Here is a 12,999-nt window from a genome sequence, read left to right as displayed (position 1 = left end):
ATATAGGGGGTATAGAAATCTATTTCGGACACATTCGGGTACCCAAAATACTTCGGTTCGAGTCGGATTTGGTTATGGTTCTTTAGATACCAAAATTTTGAACTCGTTCGGATATTTAATCAATTTTGGTTCTGGTTCGGTACTACTTTTTCGGATTGGGTTCGGTTTGGTTCTTTGGATTCAGACTTTTTGCCCAGCCTTGTGACGGATATGAGAAGAAACAGATTAACAGATTGATAAACAATAAAAAAAACACACACACACACACATAGATTTAATATGGTTCACCCCTAGCACGCCCACGTTAAAAGAAAGTACTTTATTGATGGATGCGATTTTTTCAGAGTACACTCCATGCTACATAATAGGGTAAAAACTTAAAAGATTATATAATAAAACGTTAAATGAAACTTTCCATATTTCTCGGATTTGGCAAGGGAACGAACGATCTGTGCCAGGGATCGACAGATCCATACTTCTGGGATCGATAGATCAATTATAGAGATCGGTAGATCCATGACTACTAGATCGACCGATCTATGTCAGCTCGCAGATTAAAGGCATATTTCAACAAATCTCCACCTTTACTTGAATCATCCATAATCAGATGTACGAAAATGCACTTCTTCGTGCTTAGAATAAAGATGTACCAGACTCTCTCTTTTCCTCAGATGTTCCGTCGAACTCAGATGTCAGATGTCCCGTCAGACCAGATGCTCCTCAAAGCCAGATACCCTCACTTGAGCCAGATGCTCTTTCGAGCCAGATGCCCCTTAGGTCCAGACGCCTATCAGGGCCATATTTAACAGCTTAAGCTGTTTAGCAACTCAAGACAATGCTTGAACTTGTTGTGAGGAACCGGCTTAGTGAACACATCCGCAAGATTATCGGCTGTTCCTACCTTTTTCACTTCAATCCTCATCTCATCTCTTAGAAAATGGTATCTTATGTCGATGTGCTTGGTTCTCTCATGATGAACCTGATCCTTAGCTACACAGATAGCACTCAAACTATCACATAACACAATAGTTTAATCATGATGAAGACCAACATCCTTGACCAATCCTCTCAACCATATCGCCTTTTTAGCAGCTTTTGTCGATGCCAAACCTACGATTGAAGTGGCATTTAATTTTGTCACTTAAGATTAGAGACATATATCTATTAGGACAAGTAGTTGATGAATAATGTTGCATTTCAAGCTTGACTCATGCAGCTACTAATATTAGTTTTCTACCTTCTCATGTGGATGAGTATTCTAATGGCTAGGCTTACAATACCACTAATCAATCACTGATGCAAGTTTGTAAACATTGTGGAAAGTAAGTTACACAATATACAAATGTTTTAAGTTACATGGTTTTTTCCCGGTATACTAGACGAACGGTCATGTTAACTATTACAAGAATTACTAAGGGCATGTGCATCGCTAGAACCCCACTTGGGGTTTCAGATTTTTAATTTTTTCTTTTTTTTTCTTTTTTTTTTAAAAGACAAAAAAAGAAAGGAATCAATCGCGGGCCGCCACGTGCCAGTGGGGCCCGCGAAAATCACAAAAACCCCCAAAAAAAGTCGATCATTAGACCATCTTTATTGGTGTCCTTAGACAGAGTCCTAAGTTATATTGGGCTGAGAAATAAATGAAAAATGCAGAAATTACAAAGAAACGGAAGTCATTTGTCCTTAATTAAGAAGTTTTTTGAGATGGTCCTTAGTGACAGCTGGCGAGTTTTTTTCTTCCTCCTCCTCTGATGATTGAACAATGGTGTTCTATCTACCCATTTTTCGAAACCCTTAAACCCTTCTAAAATCATTTAGTGAAATAGAAGTAAGAGAGAATCATCTCATTCCACGAAAAGATTCGATTCAGGTATTAAACTCTCTTACGGAACCAAGCCATAGGGTTGATGAATTGCATTCTGCTTTGCTTAAGAACAGTAGCTCACAACTTCTAGTCAATGATTCATACGATGTTGGTGTTTGGAGTGCTCCAAAGGTTGAACAAGCATACATTTTAGATATGGATTCGGTGGAAAAGTTGGCTCAAAAGTCAGTGGGGGCTATTGATTTAGTTGCACACCAGCTGTTTGATCAAATGTGTTTAAGAGGAAGAAGAGAGAATCAGCAGAAGATCGTGAGTAAAATGCTAAAGACATTGGAGAATGCAAAAGGTATTGATGGGAAAGGGACTCTCGGGTTTATCTCTTTGTGTTAGAGTGTGGGAACCGGGTGGTGTCTTCGTTAAGCTAGCTAAGTGGAACAGATTGGAGACTTGTCATGTATATGGTTGGCTGATGAGAGTGATAGGTGTTGGTGATGTCAAGTTTGTCAAGAACCAGAATGCAAGCTTGCTATCTGTTGTGGGTGTGATGAACCTTGCTGGCCACGAAGTGCTAGAAATGCAAGAATGTTTTTATAAAACATGGAAGGATAAGTACAAGAAGATAGAGCACAAGGAATGTTCCAAGAGTTGGTTCGTTTTATTTTCAAAATCAAATGTAATACAAATTCTGCTTCTTCACAAATTTCACCTTCTTCAACAAATGAATTTCACCTTCTTCAACAAATGAATTTACCCTAAGGACCAACATTAAGTCCAACCAATAATCCTAATTTTCATTAAAAGTCCTTAATATTGTCCTAAGCTAGAAATAATAATAAAAAACACTAAAGACCAAAAAAATAGGGACATGGATAATCATGCTCTTATCTCATAGTTTTCCTTCTAGGTTTTTTTCCTTTTTGCGGGGTCCAAGCCTAAAAATCCCTCTAAGAACCCTGCGATGCACATGGTCTAAGTTAGTGGTCTATCTCTTGTTTCAGAAGGGATTAATGAAACTCATCCTTCTGAAGGCGTCTTAAACGAGGACATCTGCAGAGTTTCCTGTGTCGACCATCACTCGTGAGAGTTCGCATCCTCCGGCGTCCAGGCTTATTATCAAAGCGTCGTCGTGAGGTTACTCGACGTTAAAGGTTTTGTGCTCGTTGAATGTTATCTCGTGGTCTGAGCCGGACATTGGTTCTCGGATTCCGATAATGATCTCCCATCCAAATTGACCAATTTGCAAAATTTTGACCTTCCGTAGATGAAGTTGATCCACTACTACGTCTGGTATTGCCATTTCCTTGTCGGGTGGTACCATTTTTACATCGAGCAGTAAGTACCCTTGCCCCCCAGGTTGAAGCCGTGAGGCTTCGAGCTATTTTCTAGTTCGTATTCTTTTTTAAGTGATTGGATTTTCAAGGAGTTTCGGGACTTTGAGCATCCGTCGAGCTTGGTTTTCTTTAGAAATTCTCTCGAAACGTCGTGCTATCGCTGTCTTATTGGTTCGAGATGGCGAAGCAGGTTTGGGCTCGTCTTTCTTGTTCAGACTTTGTGGGCGTCAGATTGCTAATGTTATGCCAATGCAGGGTTGCGACATCATTAGGGAGTCGTTGGTTAGGGCGATCTGATTTGTCTCGTCGTTTTGTCGGGGTGGACGTGCTTCTCCAGAGGATCATGTTGACTCTCTTCTTGGGTTCTGGTGGAGGCGAATTAGGTGATTCTTCTTTAACTTCTCGGGTTCTTTTGTTGGAAGGGTTCTCACCTTCAGGTTGTTCCTCAGCGTGACTATATGGTTTCGGCCCTGGTCGTTTGCTCACCCAGGTGATCCATCTGGGTGAAGATGCAAATTGATGTTCGTTTAGTGCATTATAATGCTACATCCAGATGGATCACCCAGCTGAACTCATCTCAAATTCCCACCCAAATGAAGGTGAGTCTTGATGGTGCATCTGGATACAGATGCATCTAGTTCAGTCCAAAATAATAAATGACAAAAATGACCTTTTAAAATCAAAATATTATTTTCAAACCGTAAATTCTATTTTTTTGCATATACAATTTTTCGCTATAACCAAAAAATATATTTTCTCGCAAAACGGAAAAACACACTTTCCCGCCAAAACCGCAAGATGCATTTTTCCGCAAAAAAACATAAAACACACATTTTCATTAAAACACATTTTTCGGCTAAACCTGTAAAACCACACTTTTCGACCAAAACCCAAAAAACGCATATTCCCGCCAAAACTTCAAAAGCATTTTCTGGCCAAAACCGCAAAAAACATTTTCCCGCCAAAACCGGAAACAACGCATTTTCTCGCCAAAACAAAAAAAAACGCATTTTCTCGCCGAAACCAAAAAATACAATTTTTCCGCCAAAACCGAAATTTTCCCGCCAAAACTGGAAAACGGAAGTTTCCCGACAAAACCAGAAAACATAATTTTCCCACCAAAACTGGAAAAATGTATTTTCCCGCCAAAACCGGAAAAATGTATTTTCCCGCTAAAATCAGAAAACATATTTTCCCGCCAAAACCGGAAAATGTATTTTCCCGCCAAAACTGGAAAAACGCATTTTCCCGCCAAAACCGAAAAAATGTATTTTACCGCCGAAACTGGAAAATGAAATTTTACCGCCAAAACCAGAAAACGCATTTTCCCGCCAAAACCGGAAAATTGTATTTTTTCCCGCCAAAACGAGGAAAAAAAAACTTATTTTCCCACCAAAACCGGAAAAGCGCATTTTTCCGCCAAAACCGGAAAAGCGCATTTTCCCGCCAAGACCGGAAAAATGTATTTTCCCGCCAAAACCGGAATAATGTATTTTCCCGCCAAAACTGGAAAAATGTATTTTCCCGCCAAAACTAGAAAAAAATGTATTTTCCCGCCAAAATCGTGAAAAAAACTTTTCATGCAAAACACTTTTCCCGCCAAAACTTCAAAACACATTTTTTCCGTCCAACCCGCAAAAAACGTATTTTTCCGCCAAAACCATAAAAATGTCTTTTTTCGCGAAAAACACATATTTCCTCAAAAACCGCAAAAATATTTTCGGCCAAAACCGTAAAAATGTTATTTTTCCGCTGAAACGTAAAAAAATATATTTTAGTTATTTTATTAACAAGTCCACCTAGATGCAGATGAAAGTTAAAAAATGACAAGCAAACGAACATAGTTGCATTCATTTGGATGCATAGACGAAATGAAGAAACGAACAACACCCAGATGGAGCATCTGGATAAGATATCTAGATGGACCATCTGGATGCATCTTTCAGATGTACAAACGAACGGGGCCTTCTTCTATTTCGGAGTCGTCACCGTTCTCTTATTCTATGTATTCTTTATTCCTTAGAACACCTCGTCATTCTTCTGTAGAGTGTCCTTTTCGTTTATGGAAGGTGCAATACATGTTCGCATCGAAATTGGATGGTCTACTTTGGTTTGGGTTGCTAACTGCAAAGGAATGTTGTCATCGAGTAGCGGGATCTTTTGGATTTAATGGTATTTTTTTATGTTAGGGTTATTTCTGTTTGCATTATATTGTTCCTTTAGGGCTGTGACGTCTTCTTCGTGTCCTGTAAAATACGAGGCTAGATTGAATGCGTCATCAAGTGATGTAGGCGCTCCTACCGACATTTCTTCTTTGGAATTCGAAGAGAACCACACTCTGTTCTTGAGCGTTGTGAGGGCCACTCCTTCGTTTAAGTGTTAGATCATGGCTTTGATATCTCTGGGCTTGGGAATGTCTGATCTTAGTGGCTTGTTTAAGGTTCCGTAGATCGGCCTCCGTTGCTCTCGTTTCTATGAAGACCAAGTATTGTTTTAAGAACGCGGGAGACGAGTGGAGTGAAGTTATCAATGTAATTTCCTTGAAGTCCTGCGAACCACTCTAGAGCAGGTACGGTCTGATTCTCAGCAAAGAAACGACAATATCCAGCTTTTTTTTTTCTTTCGTCATTTAGGTGGCTTTGGAGATAGCCAGTCAGAAGGCCCAGACGTGAGAGCCTTTGCATGAACTTATCTACTTTCTCTCATTCGTGCAAAGATGACCTAATCTCTCTCCTATATGCAAATATATCATTTACGTATTCTATATCTTAATTCTATATTCGTATAAATATGTATCTTCTTGTATATAGAAATATAAGCAATATACATATCCTTTCTGTTATTTTCTCCATTCTTCGTATTCTCTTTCGTTCTCTAATATTTTACTCTAAACTCTATCCTTTCCTACCCCTTTAACAAAGTTTTCTGTAAGTAAAAGTAAATTTGTAGCCTCTTTTCTTGTGGGATTTGTTCTGCCTACGAAACGGTTTCCACATTGGTTACTCAGTTTCTTCAAAACTAGATAATTTTGTTTTGGTTTGGGAAAATTAGAAAGGAAAGCTTAAGTGTTTAAACGGTTTGCCACGACAAGTTATCATCTAGTTATGATTTATATAAATATATTCATGACCTAGTCAGTCTTGTTAAAGAAAATCATCTCTTGTTGGCTTTGACCAAAGATCTTTTATCCTCTAGTTATGAACATATAACGAGATCATCATCTTACCTATACTTTGATCACTAATCGTATTTATAAACATATAGATGCATCTCACATGTATTTTGCTCCCATTTCCAGGAAGCAAAGCAGATGATGTGGAGAACGAACATAAGAAAATGGGCCAATTTGATACACATTTTAAAGACACTATGATGAGCAAAGACAATGATTTGAAGACAACTTGGGATTGAGACAAAGTCAATGTTGTTTAAACTTTTATTCCATGTGGCTGTGAGGTCTGAGACTAACTCAATAACCGTATTGCGTCTTCGGTGAGTTCATTGATCGTTAAGCCATGGCGTGCCAAGCCAACCGTGCCCGAGAATATATCAAAGTTCTCAACCTCAGCTGCAGTCTCAAAGACTGTCTCTAATTCATTCTTCATCCCAAGGTTTAGGAAAGTCTTGACCGTCTCAGGATTAGTTCTCATCATCTGAATGGTTAGTTCAATTGCAAACCTCCTGATTCTTGGAACTTTTGGCACTGGCTGTTCATGTCTCTTGAGAATGTTGACTAATGCATTGGCTACTTCTTCCTTGGTTACTCCCGCTTCCTCGAACAATTCTCTTGATTCATCAGCACTCATTAACCTGAAAATGTGCGGTGCTAATCCCACCATAACCTCTTGAGGTTTGCTCTTTTCAGACATTATTGCCTTAAGAACCTGTAGTGTGACAAGATAACAATTAGTGATGATAATGAATTCTATCTAATCAAGATCATCAAGACTTACTGTTGCTCCAGCTGATTTAACTTCCTTCAGCTGTTCCATAACTTGATTAGGATCTGTATATGCACATAGATTCCTCAAGATTCTCGCTGCATTCGACCGAATCAAGGGGTTGTTCAAAGCCTCAACAAGGCCCTGAAGAACATCATCTGATCTCAACATGCGTTGGCAATTGCTCTGACTTCCTTGAGCTAGCATTGCTATAGTCTCACCAACAGAGTCTCTCACGCCACTAGTCTGATTCCCTGGAATATCATCATTCAAGAATATGCAGAGAAGTCCATTTAGAACCCCGCCTGTGCCGCCAATTTTCTCAGTTGCACCTTCGTCAAGCGCAAGGGAAGTCAAGATCTCTGCACCAAGCTTCTGCAGACCAGGCTGCTTCTTTCCATGGCGTAATGTTTCCCTAATGTTGCTTACTGTGAAGACAATCCCAGAGATGTCTCTCCTCAAGTTTCTCCCTGTTGCACCCGTTGTTTTCACCAGTTTCCTTAACAGCTTTAATGACCGTTTCACAGCTAAGATTCTATTAGCCGCAAGATTTGGATCCTTCAGCAACCTCTTCTCAGCATAAGTGAAGTCAATGATCTTTGAAAGCAACCCTTTTGTTTTCCCAATCTTCACACAGTTATCATGATCTCTAGCTAGCCTTTTCAAAATCAACAATCCAAGATTGTTGAACGTCCAGCGATCGGTTTGATTGATACTATTTTCTCCAATCTCATCAGTGGCTTGACCCGAATCTCTCGTGCTATCTAAAATAGAAGAGATGGACTCAATCGCTCCAGGGATCCCTGCAACTCTCAGAGAGTTTTGCTTCTTACTAGCTAATCTTGAGAGAATCTCTGCAGATGACATTCTCATAACTTCTTGATTCTTGTTTCTCCAATTCAACATCTCAACCAACCTCTCTATGATCTCTAGATTAGTCCCAATCTTCTGCAGGGTATCAACGGAATAGTCTTGGCTTGTTGAGAATCTATAGAGAATCTCTGCTCCAATGAGCTGCTCATCAGGAGAATTTGACACCAAAAGCTCCATGGCGAAAACGACCATATCCATCTTCAATCCGTCAAAGATGCTCCCATTTAGACATCTCGAGTAAGCGTTGTAGAAGAATCTTCTCACTGAATCAGTTCCAGACCTCTCGAGACCGCATTCTTGATTCACTTTATCAAGAATCTTGTAAACGCTGATCATCCATTCCCAGTAAGCTTTCTCAACAAGAAAGAGAAGCGCCTCCGCGAGCGCTAGAGAGTAGAAGAGAGTTAAAGACGAGTGAAGATTGGTGCTTCTGGATTTCAATTCGCTGCCTCCATAATCTTGCCTGATGAGCTTGATCATGGAGATGATAATGCTAGCGAAAGCAGAAGCAATCTGGAGCCAGTAGCAGACTCGACTCACGTTTCTTGAAACGAAAACCCATCCTGTGTAAGGCAACATTGGAACATCTGAGGTTGTCCATGTCCTGGTCCGCTCGATCTGCCTCGCAGTCCTCTGTTCTGTTTTTCTTTCCTGAACCGATGATATATCGTTGTTCCCAGCAATTTGAGCTTCCTTGCGGAAAATTCTGATAAATTGTCTGACAAGTAACCGGAAGGTGTTGATTCCAGAGATTGTGTATTTAGACTGATGCTGCATTTCAAGCTCATGACTTCTGCTGAAAATCCGAGCTCCTTCCACAACAAGAATCACAGTAACAAACCAAAAATCTGATGTCTCTAAACTTGCGGCGAAACCACCAAGAAGAACAACGGTGGCCCATACGAATCCTAAAGATCCCAACCGTGAAGCAATCTGTGGTTACAAGTTCATTAAAAACACATTAAGAACTTGAGAAAAAAGACTCATAAATTTAAAAAGAAAAACAGAAGAATATTGTAATATATAAACAACCTTCTCAAGAACAGCGAGTCGTAAGGCAAAAAGAGTCAGTATTTTCTCCGGAGCAGGAGCTGACAAGTGTGTCTGTCTCCTAGGTTCTGGGGTCAATGCGTTGTCTGGTCGGAAAATATTTCCTCCAGAAGAACTGACATGTACAACCACATCCATAGTTTGATCAACCATTTGAAACAAAACAGAGGAGAAAGAAATTTTCTTGTTTTGGTTTTGGTTTTGGTTTTGACGCATATAATTTGATTTATATCTAAAAGAAACTACGAAGTTGCTTTTCTTAAGTCTTGGACATTCACCATGCACGTCTTTGAGTTCGATCCATTGACTTTTGGAAGATAATGCGTCTTAGACAACAACCTTGGACGAACCATTGGTTTATCAACTACCCGTCTATTTCATAATAAGTGTCACTAGGTAATCCGCGCTTTTGTGCGGAATGAATGTGATTATTAGTTTTGTTATTTTTTAATAAGGCGACATTAATCTGTTTAATCTGGATATCGGTTTGGTTTTAAGTTGTTTTTTTGGTTTTTAATCTCCTAAAATATAACTATCATTTTAAATCAATATTTATTTGGTTTTGTTCGGTTAAAATGTTTGATGTTTTTGTTTTTTTAATCCTATGATAATCAAAAATTACTATTATTTGTTTGTTTTTATGTTATGAATCTTAGATAATCGTGATGTCGAACCAATAGTTTCATATTATAGTTTCTAAACGGATAATAGTTAAAAAAATAAAAAAAATTATTAAGACAAATTATTTTACTACAATTTGGTCGATAGTAAAAGAAGCATTAAGAAAAAGAATATTTTATCTTCCAAAAAATTAGATATTTCAGCTGTGGTAAATACTTAGTTATAAGGTGTTCATGTCAATGTGCACATGTATGTGTATGTAAAAGTATATAAAAATGGTTGATAAATATATAAAGATATTGTTAATTAATATTAAATGACATTTTTAAAAAATAATACATGAAAAATAAAATTCTTAAAATAAAATTATTTAGAAACAAAAATATTGTCAAATTTATATAAACTATAATATACAACTTATATATAATTCTTTAAATATATGTATATATATGCATATAACGGATCGTATTGGATATCGGTTCCTATAAATATTGATATTTGTGATTTACTTCTTTTTTTACGGATATTGCATTTTAATATTTGATTTGCTTCGTAGAGTAACGGATATCCGGATTTTTTGGTTCAAATTAAAATGGATAAGGATTTTTCGGTTCGAATCAAAACGGATAACGAATCGAATCAAAATTTATGAATAATTTATCCAGCTCTATTCGTAAACAGTAAAAATAACGTAAAGAATAACCATGCATGTGAGTTTTTTATTAAAAAAACTTAAAGTACATAGTGTGAACGCATTTATTACAATGTTTGGCTGAAAAACTCTCTACATATGACATGTGTCTATTTTAGTATGAACGCATTTATTACAATGCTTTTACACGTGACATGTTTCCAGTTTAGTGTGAACACATTTATTACAATGTTTCTCCTTTAATATATAAGGAATTTAACATTTTTCTTTGTTACACAAAAATGTAATTTTAGAATTTTAATGCAAATTATATTTACTTTCAGCTGAAAATTAATTGCAAACGATATTAATTTTATAAATAGTTTTATTTATCTAAAATATTATCGGTGAAAGATGTGTAATTAATAACAATTTAAATACAATTCAATTATGTTCTTAATCTGTGTGAAAAATGTCAAAGTGACACTTATTCAAAAACAGATTAAAAAATATCAAAGTGGCACTTATTCATAAACAGAAAGAGTACATAATAGCATTTTAATCTCGTTTATTGTTATATAGAAACTTTTATTAATCTTGCTTATTTTTATTTTTAATTATGTATACCAAATAATCATCCAAAGTGTTGTTAACTAAAAGCATTTAAGTATTGAACGTTTTAGGAACGATCATATCATTGTGAATCTTGTAATGGTTGAGCTGGATATATCAAATCATAGGGTCATAATCATGTCAATGTACTCCCTCCGTTTTTTAATATAAGTCGTTTTACATCTATGCACGCAGATTAAGAAAATCATTAACTTTTTATATTTTCTAAACAAAAACATCATTAATTATCTACCTAACCACAATTCAACCAATAAAAAAATAGAAGATATATTACCATTGGTCATACAACATTAACTATTAATAAATTTTACATAGAAAACCGAAAACGACATATAATTTGGAACAAAAAAGTTTCTCTAAAACGACTTATATTAAAAAAACGGAGGGAGTATTAATTTTCTTTTCTAAAGAAATTGCACTGATTCAAAGATCATAGTGACTTTATTTTGCTACAGATGCAAACGTTTTAACGCACGTCGCTTGCGATCTGAAAATACATGACGAGGCATGTCCTGACATTATAATCAATTAATTATTAAAATTGCAACTAACTAAACAAAATTTGAGAACGTAATATCGTCGTGATCAAGTTATATACTATACTAGAGTCGGCCCGCCCTACGGGCGGGATGTACTTTAGTTGTGATCTAAGTTATTAAGTTTGTACGATTTTTTGGTTTGTGTTTCAGGTTTGCATTTGCAAGAGATGTATATGATAATAATTTTTGTTTTTTGGAAATTTTTATGTGAAGAGGAATTATACGTGATAAGATATATTTTACTTTAATATGTTTCTTTTAGTATAAGTTATTTAATTTTTCTACTTTTTTTATTGTCGGGTTTTTACATACAGTAAAACCTCTATAAATTAATAATGTTGGGACTTTGAAATTTTATTGATTTATAGATATATCAATTTAAAGAAGTTTCCTTATTTAGATTTCTTATTTTAAGATATATTTATTCTAAGATATATTTATTCTAAGATAAGAAAAATATTTGATTTTAGTGAATAGACATTAATTGTTATTTTTAAAATTTTGAAATTTATATTAATTTTATTATATTATTTGGTGTATATAATATATATTGAATAGAACTTAAATGTGTTTTTAGATATAATATTACTAAAACTCATCAAAAATATATTAGGTGTTAAGAAACTATAAAGATAATTCTATTGTGAATATAAAACAAACAATATAATAATAGGTTCTTATTTATATAAAATATATATACATATAAATTAATATTAATTTATAATTTTAATGGGACCATATATTTACATAGAATTTTCTAAAAAAAATATTATCTTATTATTTTATTGATTTGTGTCAAATTTTAAACCGGTCCAAGTTAAGACAGAGAAAATTTATTAATTTATAAAAATTATTATCGAGTATTAATTTATAGAGATTCTATTGTAGTTTCTTTCAGTGAACTATCGCAAATATATTTTTATTTTCATATTAGTATTACAATTATGGTTGAGATTTTTATTTTAGTATTTTAGTTTTCATATTTATTTGAATATAAACCTTACATTTTATGTTCACAGTATTTACAAAGCATAAACTTATTTTACCATTAAATCTAATTTAATGGATATTTTGTATATGTTTAATTTATTCTCAATTTGTGAAACATTAATTCACTATTTTCTATAAAAAAATTCACTACTGTTTCATTATTATTGTTTTTGTAAGTACCTACTTATTTCACTTATAAATTCATGAAAATGTAATATTTTATTTTACTTTTGATATTAGTTTTACTTTGATTTTGAAAGTAAGTCGAATGTAATTTTTAAAACCCTAATCGAATGGATTTAACACAAATCATTATTTATGTTATATTTACTTCTTGAATTTAGTTGTATGTTATTTTATTAATTTTTATTTAATTATATGATCCTAAAAAGGTATTTGCTAATTCATTATAACACATGTTATATGTATCCCTGATTCAACTCTGATTTTATAGGCGTTTCCTGAGTCAGCCGTTCAGTAATTCTTCTTCCACCACTCACATGCTAGCTGTGAAAAAAATGTTTCACTATCTTGTTTTCAAGCAGTGTGGATCAGAGTTTTTAAA

The 12,999-nt window shown here is 35.2% G+C and overlaps 1 protein-coding gene across 1 annotated transcript; it reads right to left on the bottom strand.

The window, feature by feature from the left end:
- Window positions 1-5,777: 5,777 nt before the first annotated feature.
- LOC103868334 lies at window positions 5,778-9,860 on the bottom strand. The gene is made up of 3 exons (XM_009146443.3): window positions 9,003-9,860; window positions 7,110-8,903; window positions 5,778-7,040 (listed from the first exon to the last, which is right to left on the bottom strand). The coding sequence occupies exons 1-3, from the start codon at window positions 9,234-9,236 to the stop codon at window positions 6,621-6,623; spliced, it is 2,448 nt and encodes an 815-aa protein (XP_009144691.2). The 5' UTR covers window positions 9,237-9,860; the 3' UTR covers window positions 5,778-6,620.
- Window positions 9,861-12,999: the final 3,139 nt, after the last annotated feature.

This window comes from Brassica rapa, chromosome A05 (genome assembly GCF_000309985.2).
Source record: "Brassica rapa cultivar Chiifu-401-42 chromosome A05, CAAS_Brap_v3.01, whole genome shotgun sequence".
In the NCBI taxonomy this organism is placed as follows: Eukaryota; Viridiplantae; Streptophyta; class Magnoliopsida; order Brassicales; family Brassicaceae; genus Brassica; species Brassica rapa.
Note: the sequence above shows the minus strand (reverse complement) of the source record. Positions and strands in the feature narration are given on the sequence as shown.

Bases quoted from the DNA above. Each gene is read 5' to 3' on its own strand.
- LOC103868334 (XM_009146443.3), bottom strand. From the start codon at position 9,236: ATGCGTCAAAACCAAAACCAAAACCAAAACAAGAAAATTTCTTTCTCC. The intron at 8,904-9,002 runs GTTGTTTATATA...TTGTAACCACAG, and splicing joins GACTCGCTGTTCTTGAGAAG to ATTGCTTCACGGTTGGGATC. The intron at 7,041-7,109 runs GTAAGTCTTGAT...GTCACACTACAG, and splicing joins TTAAATCAGCTGGAGCAACA to GTTCTTAAGGCAATAATGTC.